The sequence below is a fragment of the Phasianus colchicus genome, chromosome 5 (assembly GCF_987193195.1).
Source record: "Phasianus colchicus chromosome 5, bPhaCol1.hap1.1, whole genome shotgun sequence".
Lineage (NCBI taxonomy): Eukaryota > Metazoa > Chordata > Aves > Galliformes > Phasianidae > Phasianus > Phasianus colchicus.
The window spans coordinates 59,361,442-59,380,922 of NC_143440.1; the positions used below are offsets into that span (position 1 = coordinate 59,361,442).

General features: G+C 53.1%; 1 protein-coding gene across 1 annotated transcript; it reads left to right on the forward strand.

Annotated features, from left to right (window-relative positions):
• Window positions 1–2,778: 2,778 nt before the first annotated feature.
• GNG2 (G protein subunit gamma 2) lies at window positions 2,779–18,905 on the forward strand. Its single transcript, XM_031602297.2, has 4 exons — window positions 2,779–3,005; window positions 15,559–15,625; window positions 16,290–16,450; window positions 16,991–18,905. Exons 3-4 carry the CDS (start codon window positions 16,364–16,366, stop codon window positions 17,117–17,119), a joined length of 216 nt encoding a protein of 71 aa, XP_031458157.1. The 5' UTR covers window positions 2,779–3,005; window positions 15,559–15,625; window positions 16,290–16,363; the 3' UTR covers window positions 17,120–18,905.
• The last annotated feature ends 576 nt before the right edge of the window (window positions 18,906–19,481 follow it).

The following is a 19,481-nucleotide window of genomic DNA, read 5'->3' on the forward strand; positions in this document are numbered from 1 at the left end:
ATGGCGTGAGAGCAAGTGGCTGTGTTGCAAAATGAAAAGCCAAAAATTACAGCTGAAAGCATGGGGAACCCCAGAGCGACGTGGTTTTGTAACAGTGACCTTTGCTGTGTGCCTTGGGTGGCACGGCCAGAAATGACAATAAAGTGACTGCTGTTTGCATCCCTGTGCCTCGTGGAGGTTGGAGGAGCTCATAAAGAAGCGATGGAATGTGGAGGGATGTTGTGAGTGGGCCACATCTGTCGTGCTCTGCTCCAGCGTGGCTGCTCTGGGACAGGCAGGTTTGGTGTCCCCAGTCCTGTCCCCATCCCCAGCCCTGACCCCTGGCTGCGGAACCAAGCGGTGGCATTTGCTGCCATCCTGTGGCACCTCTGGGTGGCAGCTGGGCCGAATCCCTGTCCCCATCCCATACAGGGCCTCGAAGACAGCAGCCACCAGTGCAATGAGCACGGCCGTTCTCTGCTATGGCACTTACAAGGTCTCCATCTCGCACCGTGCTGGCTGTGTCCCAAATGCCATTGCTTTGAGGTTGTCACAGGTGCCATCCCACTGCCAGTGGGTCCCTGAGCCTGTTTCCAGCCCTGGGGAGCAGCGGGCGTTCGTTTATTCCATGAATCTTCCTTTCCTTGTCCTGTGCTGGAAGGGGATGTGCATGGGGAGGGGACGCGGGGTATCTGGAGCAGCAGTGGGGTGAACACCCAGTTTGGAACTAAGTGATCTTTGAGGTCCCTTCCAACCCAATTCTGTGAGTCTGTGATACGATTCGAAGGTGATGAAGATACGAAGTTACGATGGTGATAAAGATAGGAAGATAATGAGGATGAAGAGATGAAGGTGATGAAGATGAAAATGAGGACGCTCCATGGCAGGAGGCTGCCATCGCACAGGCTGCACCTATTCAGCAGGCTCCAAAAATTGTGGCAAGTTATCAGAAATCCCCATTTTCTCCAAAAGAATCCCTCATCTTTGGTGGGAGTGTGCCCAGAGAAGGGCAGCGTGGTGGGCTCTCAGTTCTGACTGCCACTTTCTGCTGGTGTGGGATTCTCACAGTTAATTGCATTGTGCAGAAGGGGTGAGCATGAGGCAGCAAGCAATGTTAGGGCTGCACTGACGACATGGAACAGGTTGCCCAAGGAGGCTGTGGATGCCCCATCCCTGCAGGCATTCAAGGCCAGGCTGGATGTGGCTCTGGGCAGCCTGGGCTGCTGGTTGGCGACCTGCACACAGCAGGGGGTTGGAACTGGATGAGCACTGTGGGCCTTTGCAACTCAGGACATCTGACAGCTCGTCCCTATCGCTCCTTCTCATCCCCATGGAGAGGGCTCTTCTCATTTCCACCCCATGCAGCCTCACACCAGCACTCTTTGGGATGCTCTCATGTCCCAGCTGCCAGTTTGACACTTTCACAAGTTCTAGCTGTCACAGAGAAGCTCACATTCCATCTCCAGTTGCCTCCATACCAGACTTGGCATCTCCTGTCATCGTTCTGGCAGCCTGGCTGGCTGAGGATTTGAGATCTGCAGCTCGACGACGTGCAAATGCCACCTCCCTGGCAGGAGGGCTGACAATCTTTGCATCAAACCCAACCGAGAGAGTCGGTGTGGAACTGGTTACAATCACAAATCAGCCATTGGGAAAAGCTGATGTCAAGTAAAAAAAACCTAATAATAATCATAATTCCCATCTAAGATCCGAATTAGAAGCGCCTGGAATGTGAACCATTTGGACTAAGTGGGAAGCCAAGCACAAAAAATGCAGTTTAAGAAGGCGAAAATGCCGTGGCAGTGCTACTTTAGTTTTGCTGCTTGGGTGCTTCTCACTGGGGTCTCGTGCTGGGGGTACCCTTGGGTGCTACTGGGGGCAGCCCCAGCCTCACCCAGTGGCTGCCAACCTCAGCGATCAGCCACTGGGCAGTGCTGTGGAAAAGAAGAAGGCCATTTTCTTGCAGCTCATCACCTCTCCTTCCAGGAAATGTGCATGGGGAGGCCAGCCTGCAACCCTGTTATGGGTGTGATAAAAGGGGGTTTGGGGTTTAATAACAGGGGTTATGGGTTTAACAAGAGGGCTCATCAAGTGCATCCCAAAACTCAACCCAAGGCACCTGAGGTGAACCTATATATGGGGTGTTGGAGGTCATTTTGGGATCCAGATGGAGGAAATAAATGATCTTATAAAGAAGCTAACCAGCTCCCCATATCCTAAAAAGATCCTAATCTTAAATCTGGGCATCGGGGCTTAAAGATTTAAAAATAATGTATGTAAAATAAGGACTTGCTGGAGGCACAAGTAGGGGCTGGTGTGGGAGATAGGGGGTTGGAAAGGGCTCAGGAGGGCAGAGGACCCCTAGGAGGGGGAGAAAAGGGGATCCAGGGAGATGTGGGGGCAATAGAGGGAAGGGTTGGGGGGTGATGGGGTGCAGGATGTGCTGTGATGGTGGGGAAGGGGTGTGATAAAGTGTGGGTGTGTGATAAGGTGCAGGAGTGTGATGGGACGAAGGGGGGGGTGAGGGGATGCAGGGGGTGTTATGGGGGTACAGGAGGGTGGATGGGCGGCAGGGCTGCTTTGGGGGAAGGATGCCGCCGTGTGATGGGGCTGCAGGGAGCGGGGTGGGGTCGGTAGTGGGGTCGGTGTGGGGCAGGGGGAGGGAAATGGGGCAGGAGGAGGGGAAGGGCAGCCCAGAGCGCAGCAGGGCTGCAGAAAACGGGGGTCGCGGAGGAGAGGGGGCTCGGGGTGAGGAGAAGGGGAGGGGACAGGAGGGAGAGCAGCAGCAGAGGGAGGAGGAGGAGGAGGAGGAGGAGGAGGAAGTCGGGGCCGAGCCGCTTCCTGTAGGCAGAGGGATGAGCGCAGACAAAGCTGGGTGGGGACTCGCCGCTCCGGGCTGCTGCTGACCGCCCCTCTGCCTCCAGCCCGCATCCCTTCTCCATCCATCCCTCCATCCATCCCTTCATCCGTCCGTCCGTCCGACCGCCGCCGCCCCGCGGGGAGAGCCGGGGCAGCACCGCCCGCAGGTACGGGGAGAGCCGGGGGGGCGATGGGAGCGGGGCTGGGGGGCAGCGGGCGCGCACGGACCGCGCACATCGGGGCGATCCCATGGCAGCGCCATCCTTCGGGCCCCAAACCGCTCCCTGCTTATCGTCCCCCAAAAGGCGATCCTTCCACCCCAACCCCGGCTTGCATCACCCCGTCACTGCTTGTGTTGGTTACCCCACGGGGACCTCAGCAGCCCGCACAGCCCGCAGCCCCAACACCGATGGGTGCTGCAGGGCTGGTGCTGCCCCAGCGCTCAGCTCTCAATAAAGCTCTGTGGGGGCTGATCCTCACTTAATCAACTGATTTGCCATCACATGAACGGCTTTTTCTCGGGATGAATGAGACGTAGTGTTCTCCTTTTTATTTCTTTTCTCCCTCTCCCACCCCCTGCAAAGGGCTTTCCCTGCCCCAAATCCCTCTTGCTGGGATGGATCTGCCCCCAGCATGGCTTAGGGAGGGGGTATTTGGGGTGCCCCATTCCCACCTGCTGCCCCACCCCACCATCCTCATTCTCTCAATGGCTGGGATTTCAATGGGAGTTCTGATTTTCCCCGCTGTGGCCATGCAGCAGGAAGCAGCACAGATCGTGCAAGGTCTCAGGAAAAGTAACCATGGCAAAGGCACCGTGTGCCCAGGCAGCTCCCTGCTGTGCCCAGGGACTGGGGAGTCATAGAATAGAATCATAAAAATGGTCCGAGGTCCCCTGTGCCAGAGGGAGAGGAATCCAGCCCCAAACTTGAATCTTCTTGCAGGAAAATGGATTTCTAACGAAGGAAAAACTTGAATCTCAGCTCCCCACTTATTGCTAATGAGTCTTTGATAAACTCAGGGTGTGCTGCCCCAATGGTAATGGGGTGGGAGCATAGGGCAGTGTTATCCCCTGTCGTCCTAGCCTTGTGTGCAATGCTTGTGGCTTTGCCCTATTGTTTGTTTCCCACTGGACAGACCCCAAATCCCCATCGCATTGCCCAGGGTTGGGGCATGTCCCCTTGGCACCAAGCTGGGCTCAGGCACGGGGGATTTTTCCTCCTAACTGGATTTCCCTCCATGCAGCTGGAGCCTGCGATGCTAATCCTCTTTTCTGCCATATGGCCGCTGGCTGGATTGAAATATGACTCAATTAATTATTGCCAGGAAAACCCCGGGGCGAAGTCTTTCTCCAGGAGGATGCTTGGAGGCGCTCCGGGCGTTGTTTTCCCACCCCATGCCATGGGCTGTGGGGTCAGGCTGTTCCCTTCCCACCCATTTTGGGGCTTTTCTTGCCACTTCCATCCCTTTGCTTGCTTACCAGCAGCACACTGCCAGCTGCCACCTGTGACACGAGCACGGCGATCTCAGCTCCGACTGGATCCCCAGCCCCAGGGGCTGGCATCGTGCTCCTTGGGGTCAGGGCATGGCATCCCAGAGCAATGCGGGTAGCGCTGCTGGAGAAACCCAATGATGAGGATTGTTGCCAATCCCCAACCCGGCCCAACACCTCCACCACCCAATGCTGGAGCTCAGTGCATGGCAACGTCTCCAACTCGGCACGGCACGGTGCTGCCTTCTGCCCTGCCCCACTGATGCACCCGCCTGGATTTTGCTGCTTTGGCCTCAAAACGGCGGCGGCGGCCGAGGCATCACTTCTCCCTTTGAAAACCCGTGAGTCATGGGAGGAGGGAAGGCAGCGCCGCGCACGCAGTTTCCATAGCAATTGGGACTGGAGAGGCGGCACCCAACCCGCGGCCCTACAAATGCTGCCTGGCCCCACCAGCACTGCTGGAGGGCTACAGAGCCCAATCCCACACTGGTTCCTAGGAAGGGTCATATCTGGGCCTCCCCATCTCTATTTTGGTGTTAGGAATCAGGGGACGGCCGTGGGAAAAGCATCATTTTTGGCATGAGTTGCATCGGTGCTCAGCGGGACGTCGCGTTGTGCCTGGAGTGGGATCAGAGCGTGCGCTCATGGCACGCACAAGTGGGAGAGGAGAGCAAAGGAACCAGGGTGTGGGGTTAGTTTCCTTGCTTCTCAGCCTCTTTTCTGGCTGTTTTATCCCTCCGGGTGGGATGGCTGGGAAGGCAGTGGGGTGCTGCGTCCCATGCGATGCCACAGGATGCCATGGGATGCTACGGGATGCAGTGCAGAGTGTCCTCGTGTGAGCTACATGTGAGAAAGATGAGGTCTGAAATAATGCATCTCCTCCATTTCGTGCAGCCAAAATCATTTTTCCCACATAGTGAGTAGAGAAAAAATAATAACTCAAAAAAACTCCTGAAATGGCATTGTACCAAACCTTGCACCTCCCCGCCTTGCCGTTTGTTGGTAACAGCGCTGACAGCTCTTGGGCAGCAGCAGCTGGGTGAGATGCAGGGAGTGGCAACCACACTGGGTTTAAAGGGCATGGTGAAAGGACATCTCCGCCCCCAGCACTGTGCTTGGGGGCACTGATGCTGGTCTGGGTGTGCTTCACCCGAGGACGGGAGCAGCACCGCGGTGCCCATGCACAGTTTGAGGCAACACACGTTGTGCTCAGTGGATCAACTCCTTGAGCTGAGCTGCTGTCTTGATTTAACGGGCTTAGTGCCCTCCTTGCATGGGAAGGAAAGTTAGCTCCGTGCCTTCTGTAATGCTCCCTGGGAGCTGCTCTTCCTGGGTCTGTAAGAGGGGTTGTAACTCAGCTTCCCCATGCCTTTGGAGCTCATCAAGCACTGAGCAATGAACACCATGCAATCCCAGCAATGGGAAAAAAAAAAGCCACCACCACAGCACAGGATATTCCCACTGCAGCTCCCGGCAGACCCTGCTGTGCTGCTGCCTCACCCCAGCGCGCTGCCCTGCACCGCTCCTGCTGCAGCATCCTCCCTCCTGGGGCTGCAAAGTTCCATCACCACAGAGCTGAGGGTTGAAACCTTGCAGGGATATGAGCCACCAGCAGTTCTGCTCGAGGGATTTGTGCTGGGAGAGCGCCTGGAGTTGAAGAATGGGATCAGCTCCTTGGTGCGGGCGCTTCCCAGGCTGGCACGTTGGGGAACACGCTGACAGCGCCTGGATGGATTCATGGCACTAATTATAGGGCTTGTCAGCACTGTCGTGTCAGTGCTGCTGTGTTGGGAAAGCTATGCTTCTTCAGTGATGGGAATAGGGACAGATTCTGCAGTTGCATCAGTTCCCATGTCCCAGTCCATGTCCCATGTCCCAAGCAATATCCTGCGTCCCATGTCCCAACCAATATCCCATGTCCCAAACCATGTCCCATGTTTCAGCCAACATCCCATGTCCCAACCAATATCCTGTGTCCCACATCTCAATCCATGACCCAACCAATATCCCATTTCCCAACCCATTCCCATATCTCAACAAATAACCCATATCCCATGTCCCAACCCATGTCCCAACTCACGTCCCATATCTCAACCAATAACCCATGTCCCATGTCCCAACCCATGTCCCATGTCCCAAACCATGTCCCTGTTTCAGCCAACGTCCCATGTCCCAACCAATATCCTGTGTCCCACATCTCAATCCATGTTCCAACCCATGTCCCATGTCCCAACCCATGTCCCATATCTAAACAAATAACCCATATCCCATGTCTCAACCCATGTCCCAACTCATGTCCCATGCCCCAACCCATGTCCCATGTCCCAGCCAATGTCCCATGTCCCAACCCATAGCCATAGGTCCCCGAGGGCAGGCAGGTTGTCCACGGCAGTGTTGGAGAATTGTGCTTCTTAGGCCATTCTCTATCAGAAGTGAGATGTTCAGCCACATTTTTTGGTGGTTTTGTAGGGAATTAGCTGCAGCAAGAAGGAGGGAAGCAAGGTGCAGGATAGGGTGCTGGAGGTGGGTGCCCATACCCCATGGCACTGTAGGGTCTGGGTGCTTTCCCACACTCTGGGATCACTGCATTGCTGTTTCCAAACCTTCCTGCGTCCTCTTGGAGAAACACCAGCACATCTGAGCCCCATGAGGCGCAAAGCAATGGGAGAAATTCTCTGTAACTGGATTTTGAGCTGGGTATGGTGTCTGTCCAAGAGGGTTATCTTGGGAATTGCCATTGAGCAGCTTTGGGGAGTCCTGAAGCATGTCCTAAATGCACCAGGAGCTGCACAAAGCCCATCAAGTGAACTCGTTCCCTCTGTAGCTGCTCGGCAGTGCAACCCATTACACTCCCTGCTCTTCCTTCTTATGTCATGGAGCCTCTCGCCACCTCCATACAGCATCTCTCACACAGAGCTGTGCTGGGTGTTGCTGTGACTGCACCCACTCGTGGACACGTTGGCTCCAGGCACACTTTAGGATGTGCATGCTCCCTCCTGGGGTCTCATTGACCGTGCAAAACCCACCCCACTGTCACATTGTTTGAGCTGGAGGCTTTGGCTCTGCAGGATGCTCTGCTGGCACGCTGTGCCTTGTTTTATGGTTAACATTGGCTCCCAGTGCTCCTGCCTGCCTGGTTTTGACCTATTTTGACTGGAGCTGGATGGGGAGAGTGGGGGGATGCAACACCTCAGAGAAAGAAATATGGAGTCCAGCACTGTCCACAAGAAACATGGAGATGTGGCACTGAGATACATGGTGGGATGGCTTGAGCTTGGGCTTGGAGATGTCAGAGGTCTTTTCCGACCTGAATGGTCCTGTGAGAGGAATGGGCTGTTCTATAATGGATGTCAGGCCAAAGGGTAAATGATGGCAGTGCTGGGATGCTGTGCTGTGGCAAGGAACTCCAACTGAGATTTTGGCTTCTGCCAGGCTGGGATGCGTTGGCCCACTAGCAGGTGGCCATGGGAAGAGCTGCCCAAGGCTCTGCCCCTGAATTTTCATGGAATCATAAAATGGATTGCGTTGGAATGGGCCTCAAAGATGTCCTTTCCAATGCAGAATATTCAGTGTTTCTATGAGTCAGTGATTTAGGCTGTACTTTTCTGGTCCATCCACTGTGAGTTCCAGGATCATGCCAACAGCCACTTTCCTTTTGTGGCACAGGGAAACCTGTCCAAGTCTTCTGCACACAGCTCTACATGCATTCTGGGGGCTCCTACCCCTTTGTTTGGGGTCTTTTGGGGCCATCAGCCCCCCACAACCTGTAAAAACTACTCAGAGCTCTTCCCATCAGCTCTAGGATTGCGTCTGCACCTGGAGGAGCTCTTCTGCTGGGAAGGTTTGAGCACTGGCAGGGTCCTGTGTGAGCCCATGGCCTGGGTAGGACCTATGAAGAGCTGGTGTCCTCAGGACCTGTGCTCCAACCTGCCTCAAGGACAGCATTTCCAAAGGGCTTTATGTTCAATTATTTAATGCTGGCCTGTTTGTGCTCCATCCATTGTATTTTTAATGCTGTGATGGTGTTTGTGCGGTGCTCAGAGTGCTGGTACCATCAAAATACGTTGCATTATTTATCAGCTGATTTAATATAATTGCTGCTCAGCCTGGCATCCTCACTGGGGGCTGGATCCATGTCTGCTGCTTCCTGGCTGATGCCGGAGGGGGAATGCAGCCACCCCCAGGAGGCACAGACAGCAAATGAGGAACATGCTGATGGGTTTTAGAGCCTACATGTGAGCCCTGTGTAAATGCTGCCATTAATGGCTGCAAAACTTAGTCTGGCTGGAAGGGATGCTGCTCCTTCATCCTACACGTAGCTGAAGGCCAGCTTCCAAAAGAGCAGCTGGCTTCAGTGGTTTCTGCAGCTCAGGCTGGCAGCGATACAGGGAGCAGCAGCAAGACGGATGGTGAGGAGCCAGTGGGCAGGGAAAGCTGAAATGCATTGGCTGCGGGTTGTTCTGAGTGGCTAAGGAGATGGGAGTGGGCATGGGGTGGAATAACTGAGCATGTGGGGTGTGCAGCACGGCCAGGGTGAGAGCTGTGGGTCCCATCCTGCCATGCATTTGTCATGTGTCTTCATCCTCACTGCAGCGTGGGATGGAGGGATGGATGGACGGATGGGTGGAGAGATAGTGGGATGGATGGAGGGAAGGAGGGAGGGAGGAATGGATGGATGGATGGATGGATGGATGGATGGATGGATGGATGGATGGATGGAGAAATAGCAGGATGGATGGAGGGATAGAGGGTTGGATGAATGGATGGATGGAGGGAGGGAGAGAGGGATGGATGGATGGATGGATGGATGGATGGATGGATGGATGGAGGGAGGGATGGAGGGATGGAGAGAGGGAGGGAGGGATGGAGAGAGGGAGGGATGGATGGAGGGATGGAGGGATGGATGAATGGATGGATGGAGGGAGGGAGAGAGGGATAGATGGATGGGTGGATGGATGGAGGGAGGGAGTGGGGAGGGAGGGATGGATGGATGGAGGGATGAATGGATGGATGGATGGATGGATGGATGGATGGATGGATGAAGAGATGGAGGGAGGAAAAGAGGAATGGAGGGATGGAGAGAGGGGTGGATGGATGGATGGATGGATGGTTGGATGAAGAGATGGATGAAGGGATGGAAGATGGACAAATGGAAGGATGAAGGGATGATGGAGAGATGAATGGATGGATGGATGGATGATGGGTGGATAAATGAATGATGGAGGGAAGGATGGAAGGATGGATGACAGATGGAGGGTTGACAGATGAAAGGGTGAGTTGTGTGGGAAATGCCATCTTGCACTGCTTTACTCAGAGTTTCACATATATTCTTTGCCTTTGCATTTTTCCTTTACTTTTTTACAACGCTTTGTATTGCCAATGCGAAACCACCGCCCCAGCACGTAGCTCCTGGGTGGTTTTCTTCTTCTGCCTGCGCAATAACAGCGTTTGCTAAGTATGTGTCACTTCACGACGCAGCAAGAACGATGTTTGGTGTCACATGCAGTGCATTGACTCAGCAGGAAGTGTGGCAGGAACGCGGCGGCGGCGGCTCGGCGTTTCCGGCAGATTATTGTCAATAACACTGTGAGAAAAACTGGCTTTCAACGAAGGAGAAAATGCTCTGTGTGTGTTTTAAGGGGAAAACAGGCTGGTGCAGGGACTGGGGCTCTGTGGGAAAATCGAGATGCTGCATCTTGGGGCTGATGGATGTGCTGAGACCCAAAAACTTTGCCCCAGGAGCTCCTGCTCCAGCTGAGCCCTCTGCTTGCATCAGAAGGGACCCAGGTGTGCAGGCTGCCCTGTAATCACTTTCTGCTTTTGCCTCGAGGCTGCAGCAAGCAGATCCCAGCAGCAGAAGTGCTGTGGAACGGAGGCAATGTGGGTCAGACGAGGAGCAGCAGCAGCAGCCTCCTACTTCTGGCTCACTGGCCCTGCTGACCCCATTTGCAGCACCACTTGTCCATGGGAAACAGCTCGGTGTACTCCTTGGGTTTTAGTGCAATCCATCATTGTTCAGCATCACAGATTATAAAAGCACAGGGATTCATTTTTCCTGTTTTCTTTTCTTCCCCCTTCAATTGGAAACCTGCTAAAATCACCCACGTCCCACCATGATCCTCCTCTTGCTGCTTAGGATCTGGCCAGCAGCAATCTTGCATTTGCAGGTTAGCCAGAGAGAGATTCACCCCACAGCCCGTACACAAAACGTAGCAGATCTCAGCTACCTCCAAGGGGTGCTTGTGTGGTGCATCTCAAAGGCATCTGCTCACAGTGCTGGGGATGCTTAAAAAGAGAGAGATGAAAGAAAAGGGAGGAAGAAAAGAGGAAAAGGTGGGGGGGGGGGGGGGAAGCGGAGAGAAAAGATAGGAGGTAAAAAAAGACAAAAAAAAAGGAAGGAAAATGGGAAAAAGGAAAGAAATGGTGAAAAAGAGAAAGAAAAGAAAGGAATAAAAAAAAATAAAAGAGAGAAGGAAGGGAAAACCACCTCCCATCCTCCTGCCTTGATAGTGATGGAGCAGGGGTGGGGGGAGGATCAGTGCTCAGCAGCACTGGGGCTTTGCTCCACCATACAGGATAGGCTGTGACCTGTTTGATGTATTTGAAGCTTGAAATAGTTCCTTATGAGTAATGTGGTTCAGGTGCTTATCACTAATTAATTAATTCTTTCATAGCGTGGATACCTAATTAAAGCAGTCTAAGGTAATTCCAGAGGGGTCTGAAGCTAAAGGGATGGTTAATGGGGTTGTTTCTTTGCTGATGCAACCCTTGGGGCAATTCCCAGTGGCTGGAAGGGTTTATTAGGTTCCGTGTGGCTGTTACTTAAAATAAAATTCCAATAAAGGTTTGATTTGGGTGAAGTCAGCAGAGACAGCAGCAAGGCTCCCATGGCACAGCTGGGCTTCTCTGGGCAAAAAGGTGATGTAAAAGTTTGTGTCGTGGCACCCCAGGTCCGTGCCCTCATTCCAAGCCTCATTTTGCACCTCTTGTTAACACCTGTGTCTTGATGCTGGGAAATACGTGATTGAGAACTGTGGGACAAGGGGTTGGGAGCTGGGATTTCTGAGCAAGCTGAATTTATTTTAAGGTCAGCTTGAGTTCTTTTGGTGATGGCATCAAGAAGTGAAAGAACCAAGAACTCATTGATGTGATGCCTACTCTAATGAATGAGTGATGTGAGTTTTCTAGTGGTCTCCCCATGGTAGAAATGAACGTTTGAAACGAGGGGTTCTGATGTCTGCTGTTCCCAAAGAAGACCAGATAGGCCAGGAACCCATGGGTCAGGCAGTGGCCGGGCTGTGGGACGCACTGGAAAATGCTGGAGTAAAACAATGACCCAGGTCTGCCTTGCAGCAGAACGTCCTGCCAAGGGAAAGAGGCTCATAGACTGGTCTGGGTTGGAAGGGACTCTTAAAGACCACCTGGTCCCATTCCTCTGCAGTGAGCAGGGACACCCAGAGCTCCATCAGTGCTCAGAGCCCCGTCCAGCCTGACCATCTCTCAGGGCAACCCGTGCCAGTGCCTCACCACCCTTATGGCAAACAACTTTTTCCTTATGTCCAGTCTAAATCTCCCCTAAAATAGGATCACAGAATCACAGAATGGCCAGGGTTGGAAGGGACCTCAAGGATGAGGAGGCTCCAACCCCCACCACACGCAGGGCCACCAACCTCCACATCTCACAGCAGCCCAGGCTGCCCAGGGCCCCATCCAACCTGGCCTTGAACACCTCCAGGGATGGACGGGGCATCCACAGCCTCTCTGGGCAGCTGTTCCAGCACCTCACCACTCTCACAGCAAACAACTTCCCCCTGACATCCAACTGAAATCTGCCCTCCCTCAGCTTCACACCATTTCCCCTTGTCCTGCTGTTATCTCCCCTTTCCAAGAGTTGACTCCCCTCCTGTCTGTAGGCTCCCTTTAGGTACTGAAGGCTGCAATGAGGTCACCCCGCAGCCTTCTTTTCTCCATGCTGAACAAGCCCAGCTCCCTCAGCCTGTCTTTGTAGTGGAGATGCTGCAGCCCCTGATCATCTTTGTGGCTCCTCTGGACCCTCTCCAACAGCTCCCTGTCTTTCTTGTACTGGGGGCTCCAGCCCTGGACACAGCACTGAAGAGGGGGCCTCACAAGAGCAGAGCAGAGGGGGACAATCACCTCCCTGTCCCTGCCGGCCACCCCTCTGCTGATGGAAAAATAGGAGGCTGCTCAGCTGAGATGGGTGGGTGATGCAAAGCTCAGGCTCAACCATCACTTCCCCAAAGCTGTGAGGGACCCAGTGGGGAGAAATCCAGCAGTGTGACCCATGTGGAGATGTCCGCTGATGGGACACACGTGTCACCTTGGGGCAGGGCCAGGAGAAGCTGCTGCTTTGCAGCTGGGGCACTGCTGTTTTTTCCGTGCAGCGTTGGATGCTTTTAGGGAGTTTCCGAAGCTGCATGTTCTCTTAGGCCAGCTGCATAACAACCAAACACAAGCACAAAAATAAAATGCCAGCAGCAGAGAGCGTTTCTTACCTCTTCTGGACTCTCTTTACCCCCATACATAAAGGATAGAGGCCAACAGCTGCTTGCAGAGGTGGGAACTGGATGGTCTTCAGGGTTCCTTCCAACCCAAGCCATTCTCTGGTTCTATGATTCCATGATTTATGCTGTGCTGGTTTTTTTTTTTGCCCCCCAAACACAGTGTTTCCTTTTCCTGGCAGCTCCTGGTTCTCTCTCCTGCTCTGGGAAACATCCCTTCACCCTCATCATCTCTTAAGAAAACAATACAAAAAAAAAAAAAAAAAAAAAAAAAGAGAGAGAATAAAAGGAAGTTGAGGTTGCTTTCAGTTTGCCTTCTCTTTTCAACTGTTAGGGCACGTGTGAGAAAACAACAACCCGAGATTCTCACTTCTGTATGCCACCCATGGGGCTCCCAATGGTGAAAGGGAAGGCTCTTGAGCAGGGCTCCCAAAACGCTCCGGGTGGGTCTGTCCTATGCTCTGGTTCATGTCTGCATGCAACCCTGTGCTCTGCTTTGGAGGATGTTTCTCCTGAGCTGCCCGGGATGGGATGCACTGCTGTCCTGCACCACTACCTCCATACATACCCTATATAGGAGATTTTGGTTTTGTGATCACGAATGGAGGGATCAGAGCATTGCTCCCTACACACACATCCAACAGTGGGCTCTTCAACCCATGCACTGATTTCAGAGGAGAAAATTCATTGGGAACCTCCTTCCATGTACCGATTTTGGAGGACAAAACTCATTGGGAAGCTCCCTGCTGTGCCTCACCCCATGAGACATGCATCACTTGATGCTGGCTCTGCTTTTGGGGTGAAATGCAGTAGCATGGGGCAAGGCTAATGTCACAAAACTAGAGTCATTTGAATTGGAATGGACATTTAAAGGTCATCTGGTCCAACTCCCACCCAGTGAACAAGGGGCAGTGGGTTCTCTGCCCCCTCCATTCCAGTGATGGGAGCTCAGAACGGGGTTGGCACCAAACCCTGGGTATGGGCACACTGATGGCATCAGGGCTGGCCCCCCACTTGTCACCTTGTGCCTGTCTGCTACTGGCATGATAACAAAGCTGTTGCCGTGGAAACAGGTTCATTTTTCACCCTTTAATTTCTATCTTACTTTGCTGCTGTGCCTCCGACCCATGAGCTGCTGTTTGGTGATTTCCATGCTACGTTGGGCACTGGACAATAAAACGTAGGTTGGGAAAGGGAATGCAGGTTTCTACTCTTTTCTTTCTGTCTGTAGTATTTTTACAGCTTTCTATGTGTATTTACTCATCATTTTTCCAACGGAGCAGCCTGTTTTTAGAGTCAACCTTTAGCACAACTAAGAACTGGGGAGACGATTCTATGATTCTGTTAGGCTGAATCCCTTTAAAGGGATACCAAAGTGCCTGCAACGGGTCTCTGGGCTCAGACATTTCACTGCTGGGTTTTGCTCACTGATGCCCATGCTCCAGAGAGGTGGTTGGGTTCACCATCCCTGGAGGTGCTCAAGAAACATGTAGATGTAGTCCTAAGGTACATGGTTCAGTGGGTACCACTTTGGTGGTAGGTGGGCAGTTGGACTAGATGATCTTAGAGGTCTTTTCCAACCTTAATGATTGTATGATTGTATGATTCTATTCCAAAAAAGCACTGGATTTCCCAATGGGCTCTGCTTAATGGAGCATGACTGATGTATTCGAATGTTTTCTGTTTTCTCCCCAGTCAGAAGAGATCCCATAGGATCCTCCTCTGTCACTTGGGCTTAATCTCAAGTTGATATGGGAGGAGAAAGGAATTCTCCTCAGTGCTTAAAAAGCAGCACTTCAGTGGCAAGTGTTGAGTTTGAATACCTTAAATTGGTGACTTTCATTGCAGAATGGGCTGCCTGAGAGCACATTTTGCATTGGGTGGGGTCACAAAGGCAGCAGCATCCCTGCTTGGGACACCAGCAGCTTTGCAAAACAGAATCACAGAATCATTCAGGTTGGAAAAGACCTCAGAGATCCCCAAGCCCAACTCCAGCCCAGCCCACCCTGCCCACTGCCCACATCCCTCAGTGCCACATCTCCACGGCTCTGGAACACCTCCAGGGATGGTGACCCCACCACTGCTGGGCAGCTGTGCCAACGCCTGTCAGTTCTTACAGAGAAGAAATTTTGCAGTGCTGTGCAGTGAATCGCCCACAGCCCCTCCGCATGGTGCCCAAGCATCAAATCAACCCAAGAGCCTGAACTGTAATCACAGCCCAGAGCCTGAAAGAGACAATATCCAGGTACTGTACACCATAAACATCATTAGCATGGAAATCAAACACCATCCTTACTCATTAACCTGCAGTCTGCAAGACAAGAATCCTATTATCCAGACGCACTGCACTGCAGATGTGCGGTGGCTTTGCTGTCCTCATTTGGTGCCATGGAGCCCAGAGCTCTGTGCCACTGCTTGCAAGAGGTACAGAGCCCTTAGGGCAAAGAGGGCTTAGGGAATTCCTGCTGATTCCGCTGGGAAACAGCCAGGGAACCGGTTGCCAGCAGCCCTCAGATATTTGCCTGCTGACCTGAAACCTCTTCCTGTGCTCAAAGTCTCACCACACACTGAGTGTCACTGTGGTCTGTCCCCAGCGAGCTGCTGGGAGGCGGAAGGAAGCCCTGAGCCCTGGGGCCAGAAATAAAGGTGTCACCACAGCCATCTGAACAGGTTGGTTTTTTAATTTCTCTCCGTTTCCCTCTTTCTGTAAAGGTGTCGAAAGCCGAAGTGGAGCAGCTGTTGCCCTAAGGACAGCCAGCACCAGTGAGACCCAGCTTTGGTAAAGCAATGCTGCCCTCGTTGAGCACTGGGTGCTGGGAGGGAGGGTGGTGCTGGATGCCCGGCTGGGGCTTCCAGAGAGTAGAGGATGTAGTGTTTATGTGGTATATATGTTATATGGCATATAGTTTATATAAGGTATGTGGGGTATATAGGGCATAGGAGTTACGTGGGGTATATGGAAAAACTTCCACTGTGAAGCTGGCATGGCCACGCTGAGCATCCCTTGTCCATCTGGGTGGAAATCTTGAGCAATAGGAAACTCCTGCATCCTGTTTGGCATCTGACAGCTGGAGCTGGCAGCGGGGGTGGAGCAAAGCAGCTCTGCACAGCCATCCCACAACACCGACGGCCACCCCAAATACCCCGGCTACCCCAAAAGCCACTGGTCCAGAGGGCAGGTGGCTGGGGGAGGCAGAGGCAGCCCCGTTTCCTTCTGCTCTGTTGCACTGCAGCCTTTCTTGTAATGCCCCAGCATCCCCTAAGCATGGCTAATAAGGGCACGCATCCAGCAGCGATGTCCACTGGAGGATAGTAGCTTTCTGCCCTTTCCCAAATGCAAAGCTGTTCTGCACCTCCTCCCCTCACACCCATATTCATACGGCCCAGCTCTAACACCTCCACACCCCAAATACAACCCCACCAAACTGCTTTTGGGATTTCAGGGATTCCAGGCTCTGTGTTGAGCCCCCATCCCCATTCCTGCCTGCTGCCCGACCGGGCTGTGCCTGGCGTGCCGATGGCCAGCAACAACACCGCGAGCATAGCGCAGGCACGCAAGCTGGTGGAGCAGCTGAAGATGGAGGCCAACATCGACAGGATAAAGGTGATGCAGCCGGGGACTCATTGGGCACGTAGAGGGATGCTGTGAGGGTAGGTGTTGGTCAGAATTATACTGTAAGAGCCATCAGATGTGGTGGCAGAATGTGGTGGGTATGAGGACGTCTGTCCCAGTGGCACCATGGCCATCCCGTGGTCATCTCGTTAGCCATGGGGGGTGATTTCCTGGAGAAGTTCCCATGGGGTGGGATGTTCCATCCCCACGGTGGGGTGTTCTGCCCCTATGGTGGAATGGCTTAGGGCCGTGGCTTAGTGGGCATGGTGGTGATGGGTCAGTGGTTGGACTAGATGATCTTAGTAGTCTTCTCCAACTTCAGTGATTCTCTGATGCTATTATTCTGTGATTCAAGGCGGGATGTCCCATCCTGAAGATGAGATGTCCCATCCCCAAGGCAGACATCCCATCCCCTGGATGAGATGTCCCATCTCCAAGATGGGATGTTCCATCTCCAAGGCAGGATGTCCCATCCCCAAGGCAGGATGTCCCCATGCCACCTGTCCCCAACACATGGCTCCTTCTCTGCAGGTGTCCAAGGCAGCGGCAGACCTGATGGCATACTGCGAAGCTCACGCCAAGGAGGACCCCCTATTGACCCCCGTCCCGGCCTCAGAAAACCCCTTTAGAGAGAAGAAGTTCTTCTGTGTGATCCTGTAAATCCTCAAGGAGCCTGACGGGCACTCAGGCCACCCTGAACACTGATGTAGAGTTTTTAGGAACGGGGGACGACCTGCTAGTCCACAGAATTTAAACAAAAATAAGTAAAATACACGGCCTGGAAGCTACAGAGATGTGCATGTTTAAAGAATCTGGCCGCCTTTGGGGGATATAAGATGATCCGCATTGCGAGGCAAAAGATCTGAAGTCTGTAGAGTTGCCTAGAAAGAAAAAAAAAAAAAGAAAAGAAAAAAAAAAAACAGAAAAAAAAAAAAGAATATTCATGTAAAGAATAAATTCGTGTCACTTTTCAGCTCACAAAATCGTTTGATTGTTCCGTATTTAAAGCACCAGAGTGGTGCTGAGCAAAAGTAACCGCTAAGGATGTGCATAACCTTCTTGGAATGATGTTGTTGGTTCCTCTCCAAGTACAGTTTTTTATTTAAGCTGCCGGATCTATAGCTAGATGGCTGTGATGTTACTCAGTGTTCGGTCTCGTGCTTTCCCATTCCCCGCTTCCCGTCTTGTGCCTGGTGGCTTCGCCCCGCGGTGAATGGTGTTGTGCTCGCTGCTTCGCGCTCTGTGATGGCTTTTGGTTGTAGTGCATGGATGGGGTTTGGTCTCTGCTCGCCCGCTGCGGGTTTTCTGTTCTGTTTGACACCACAGGCTGGCGGGAGACGCTGCGGGAAGTGATGCTGGAGGTGATGCCAATGGCAAAGCCAACCCCTGCAGCACCTCCCGACACAGCTGCAGACCCAAAAACAGCGCTGGCCTCTTTTTCCTAGGTCCATCCCTTTGTCCCACACATCTGTGCCTCTTCCCTGCTCCCTGCCTGGCTCTTCCTGCCCGTCCTCATGCCCGTTCCCCCCCCAGGCGACGGGAGAGTGCCAGGATGATGATGCCTAGAGCACCCCGCTCCCGCAGTGCCTGATGCTGTGTTTACACACAGCCCTGTGCCAGGGTGAGGGCTCATTCCCACGTCCAACATCACCCAACATCAGAGTTTTGGGGGAAAAATGCCTCCTTTTGGGGCTGTCAGATGCTTGTGAGGATATGGCTTGCCAGGAGCCCCCAGGACACTCCAATGCTCCACACCCAGCAGTAGCACCGGGATCCCATAAGGTACTCTGGGCTCTGCATTAACCCCATAAAATCATAGAATCATTAAGGTTGGAAAAGACCTCTAAGATCATTAAGCCCAACCGCCAACCCGCCACCACCATGCCCACTAAGCCACGTCCCCATCAGCCCCAAACCACATCTACCCAAGAGGGCAATAGTCTTTAGGTACCTTTCTGAGAATCTTTCTAGCCCGTTTCAAGTGCGTTTTGGGTTTTCTACCTTTTCATACTCTTTTTCTAGCTCCGGTTGGCAGTGGGATGGCGCGCCCGGGGCCGGCCCCGCTCGTGGTGTTCCCGGGCCGTGTAAATACCCTCAACCCTTTGTCTTGGTCGTTGTGATGCCAAATTTCCGCTGAGCGCTGCCATGGTTTGTAAGAAGTTTTTTAATGACTCATATCTTTTACAACAGGAATTCTTAATACATCAACAAAGAGTAATGCGGCCGTGTTCGCATCGCTCGTTTCCCCATGCAAAAGCCCTCAGCTGCCTCCATCCCGGGCATGGAAGGGAAAATCCATGGAGCACCGGTGTGGGATTTGCCCTTCGCCCATTGGTGTGGGCTTTGGGGGAAGGCAGTGCGGGGAGGTCGGCGTCGCGGTGTTGCGCATCCCCGTCCCGCGTGGTCTGTGTAATCGTTGGAAATAAAGTTGGGATTTGTTTCAAGGCTGCGGTGGTGATGGTGTGTGGGTGCCGGGGGCAATGGGAGGCTGCAGGGGGGGTGAACTGACCTGGGTCCTGTTGGCTGTAAAGGGGATTGGGTGTGAGAGAGAGTGGGGTCTGGGCTCTGCAAGGCAGGGCAATGCAAGGCAAGGCAAGGCAAGGCAAGGCTAGGCAAGGCAAAGTAAAGGAAGGCAAGATAAGGCAAGGCAAGACAAAGTAAGGTAAAACAAGGTAAGGCAAGGCAAAGGAAGGTATGGAAGGCAAGGTAAGACAAGGCAAAGGAAGGCAAGGCAAGGCAAAGGAAGGCAAGGCAAGGCAAAGGAAGGCAAGGCAAGGCAAGGCAAGGTAAGGCAAATGAAGGTATGGAAGGCAAGGCAAGGCAAGGCAAACAAAGGTATGGAAGGCAAGGCAAGGCAGAGGAAGGTACAGTAAGGCTAGGCAAGGCAAGGCAAGGCAAGGCAAAGGAAGACAAGGCAAAGGAAGGCAAGGCAAAGCAGAGCACTGCTCTCTCACACCTACTTCCTTTCCCCAGTGCTGGCCATGCTGCATTGACCATTGTTAGGTTTTTTGAACACGAGGGA

Bases quoted from the DNA above. Each gene is read 5' to 3' on its own strand.
- GNG2 (XM_031602297.2), top strand. From the start codon at position 16,364: ATGGCCAGCAACAACACCGCGAGCATAGCGCAGGCACGCAAGCTGGTG. The intron at 16,451-16,990 runs GTGATGCAGCCG...CCTTCTCTGCAG, and splicing joins CCAACATCGACAGGATAAAG to GTGTCCAAGGCAGCGGCAGA.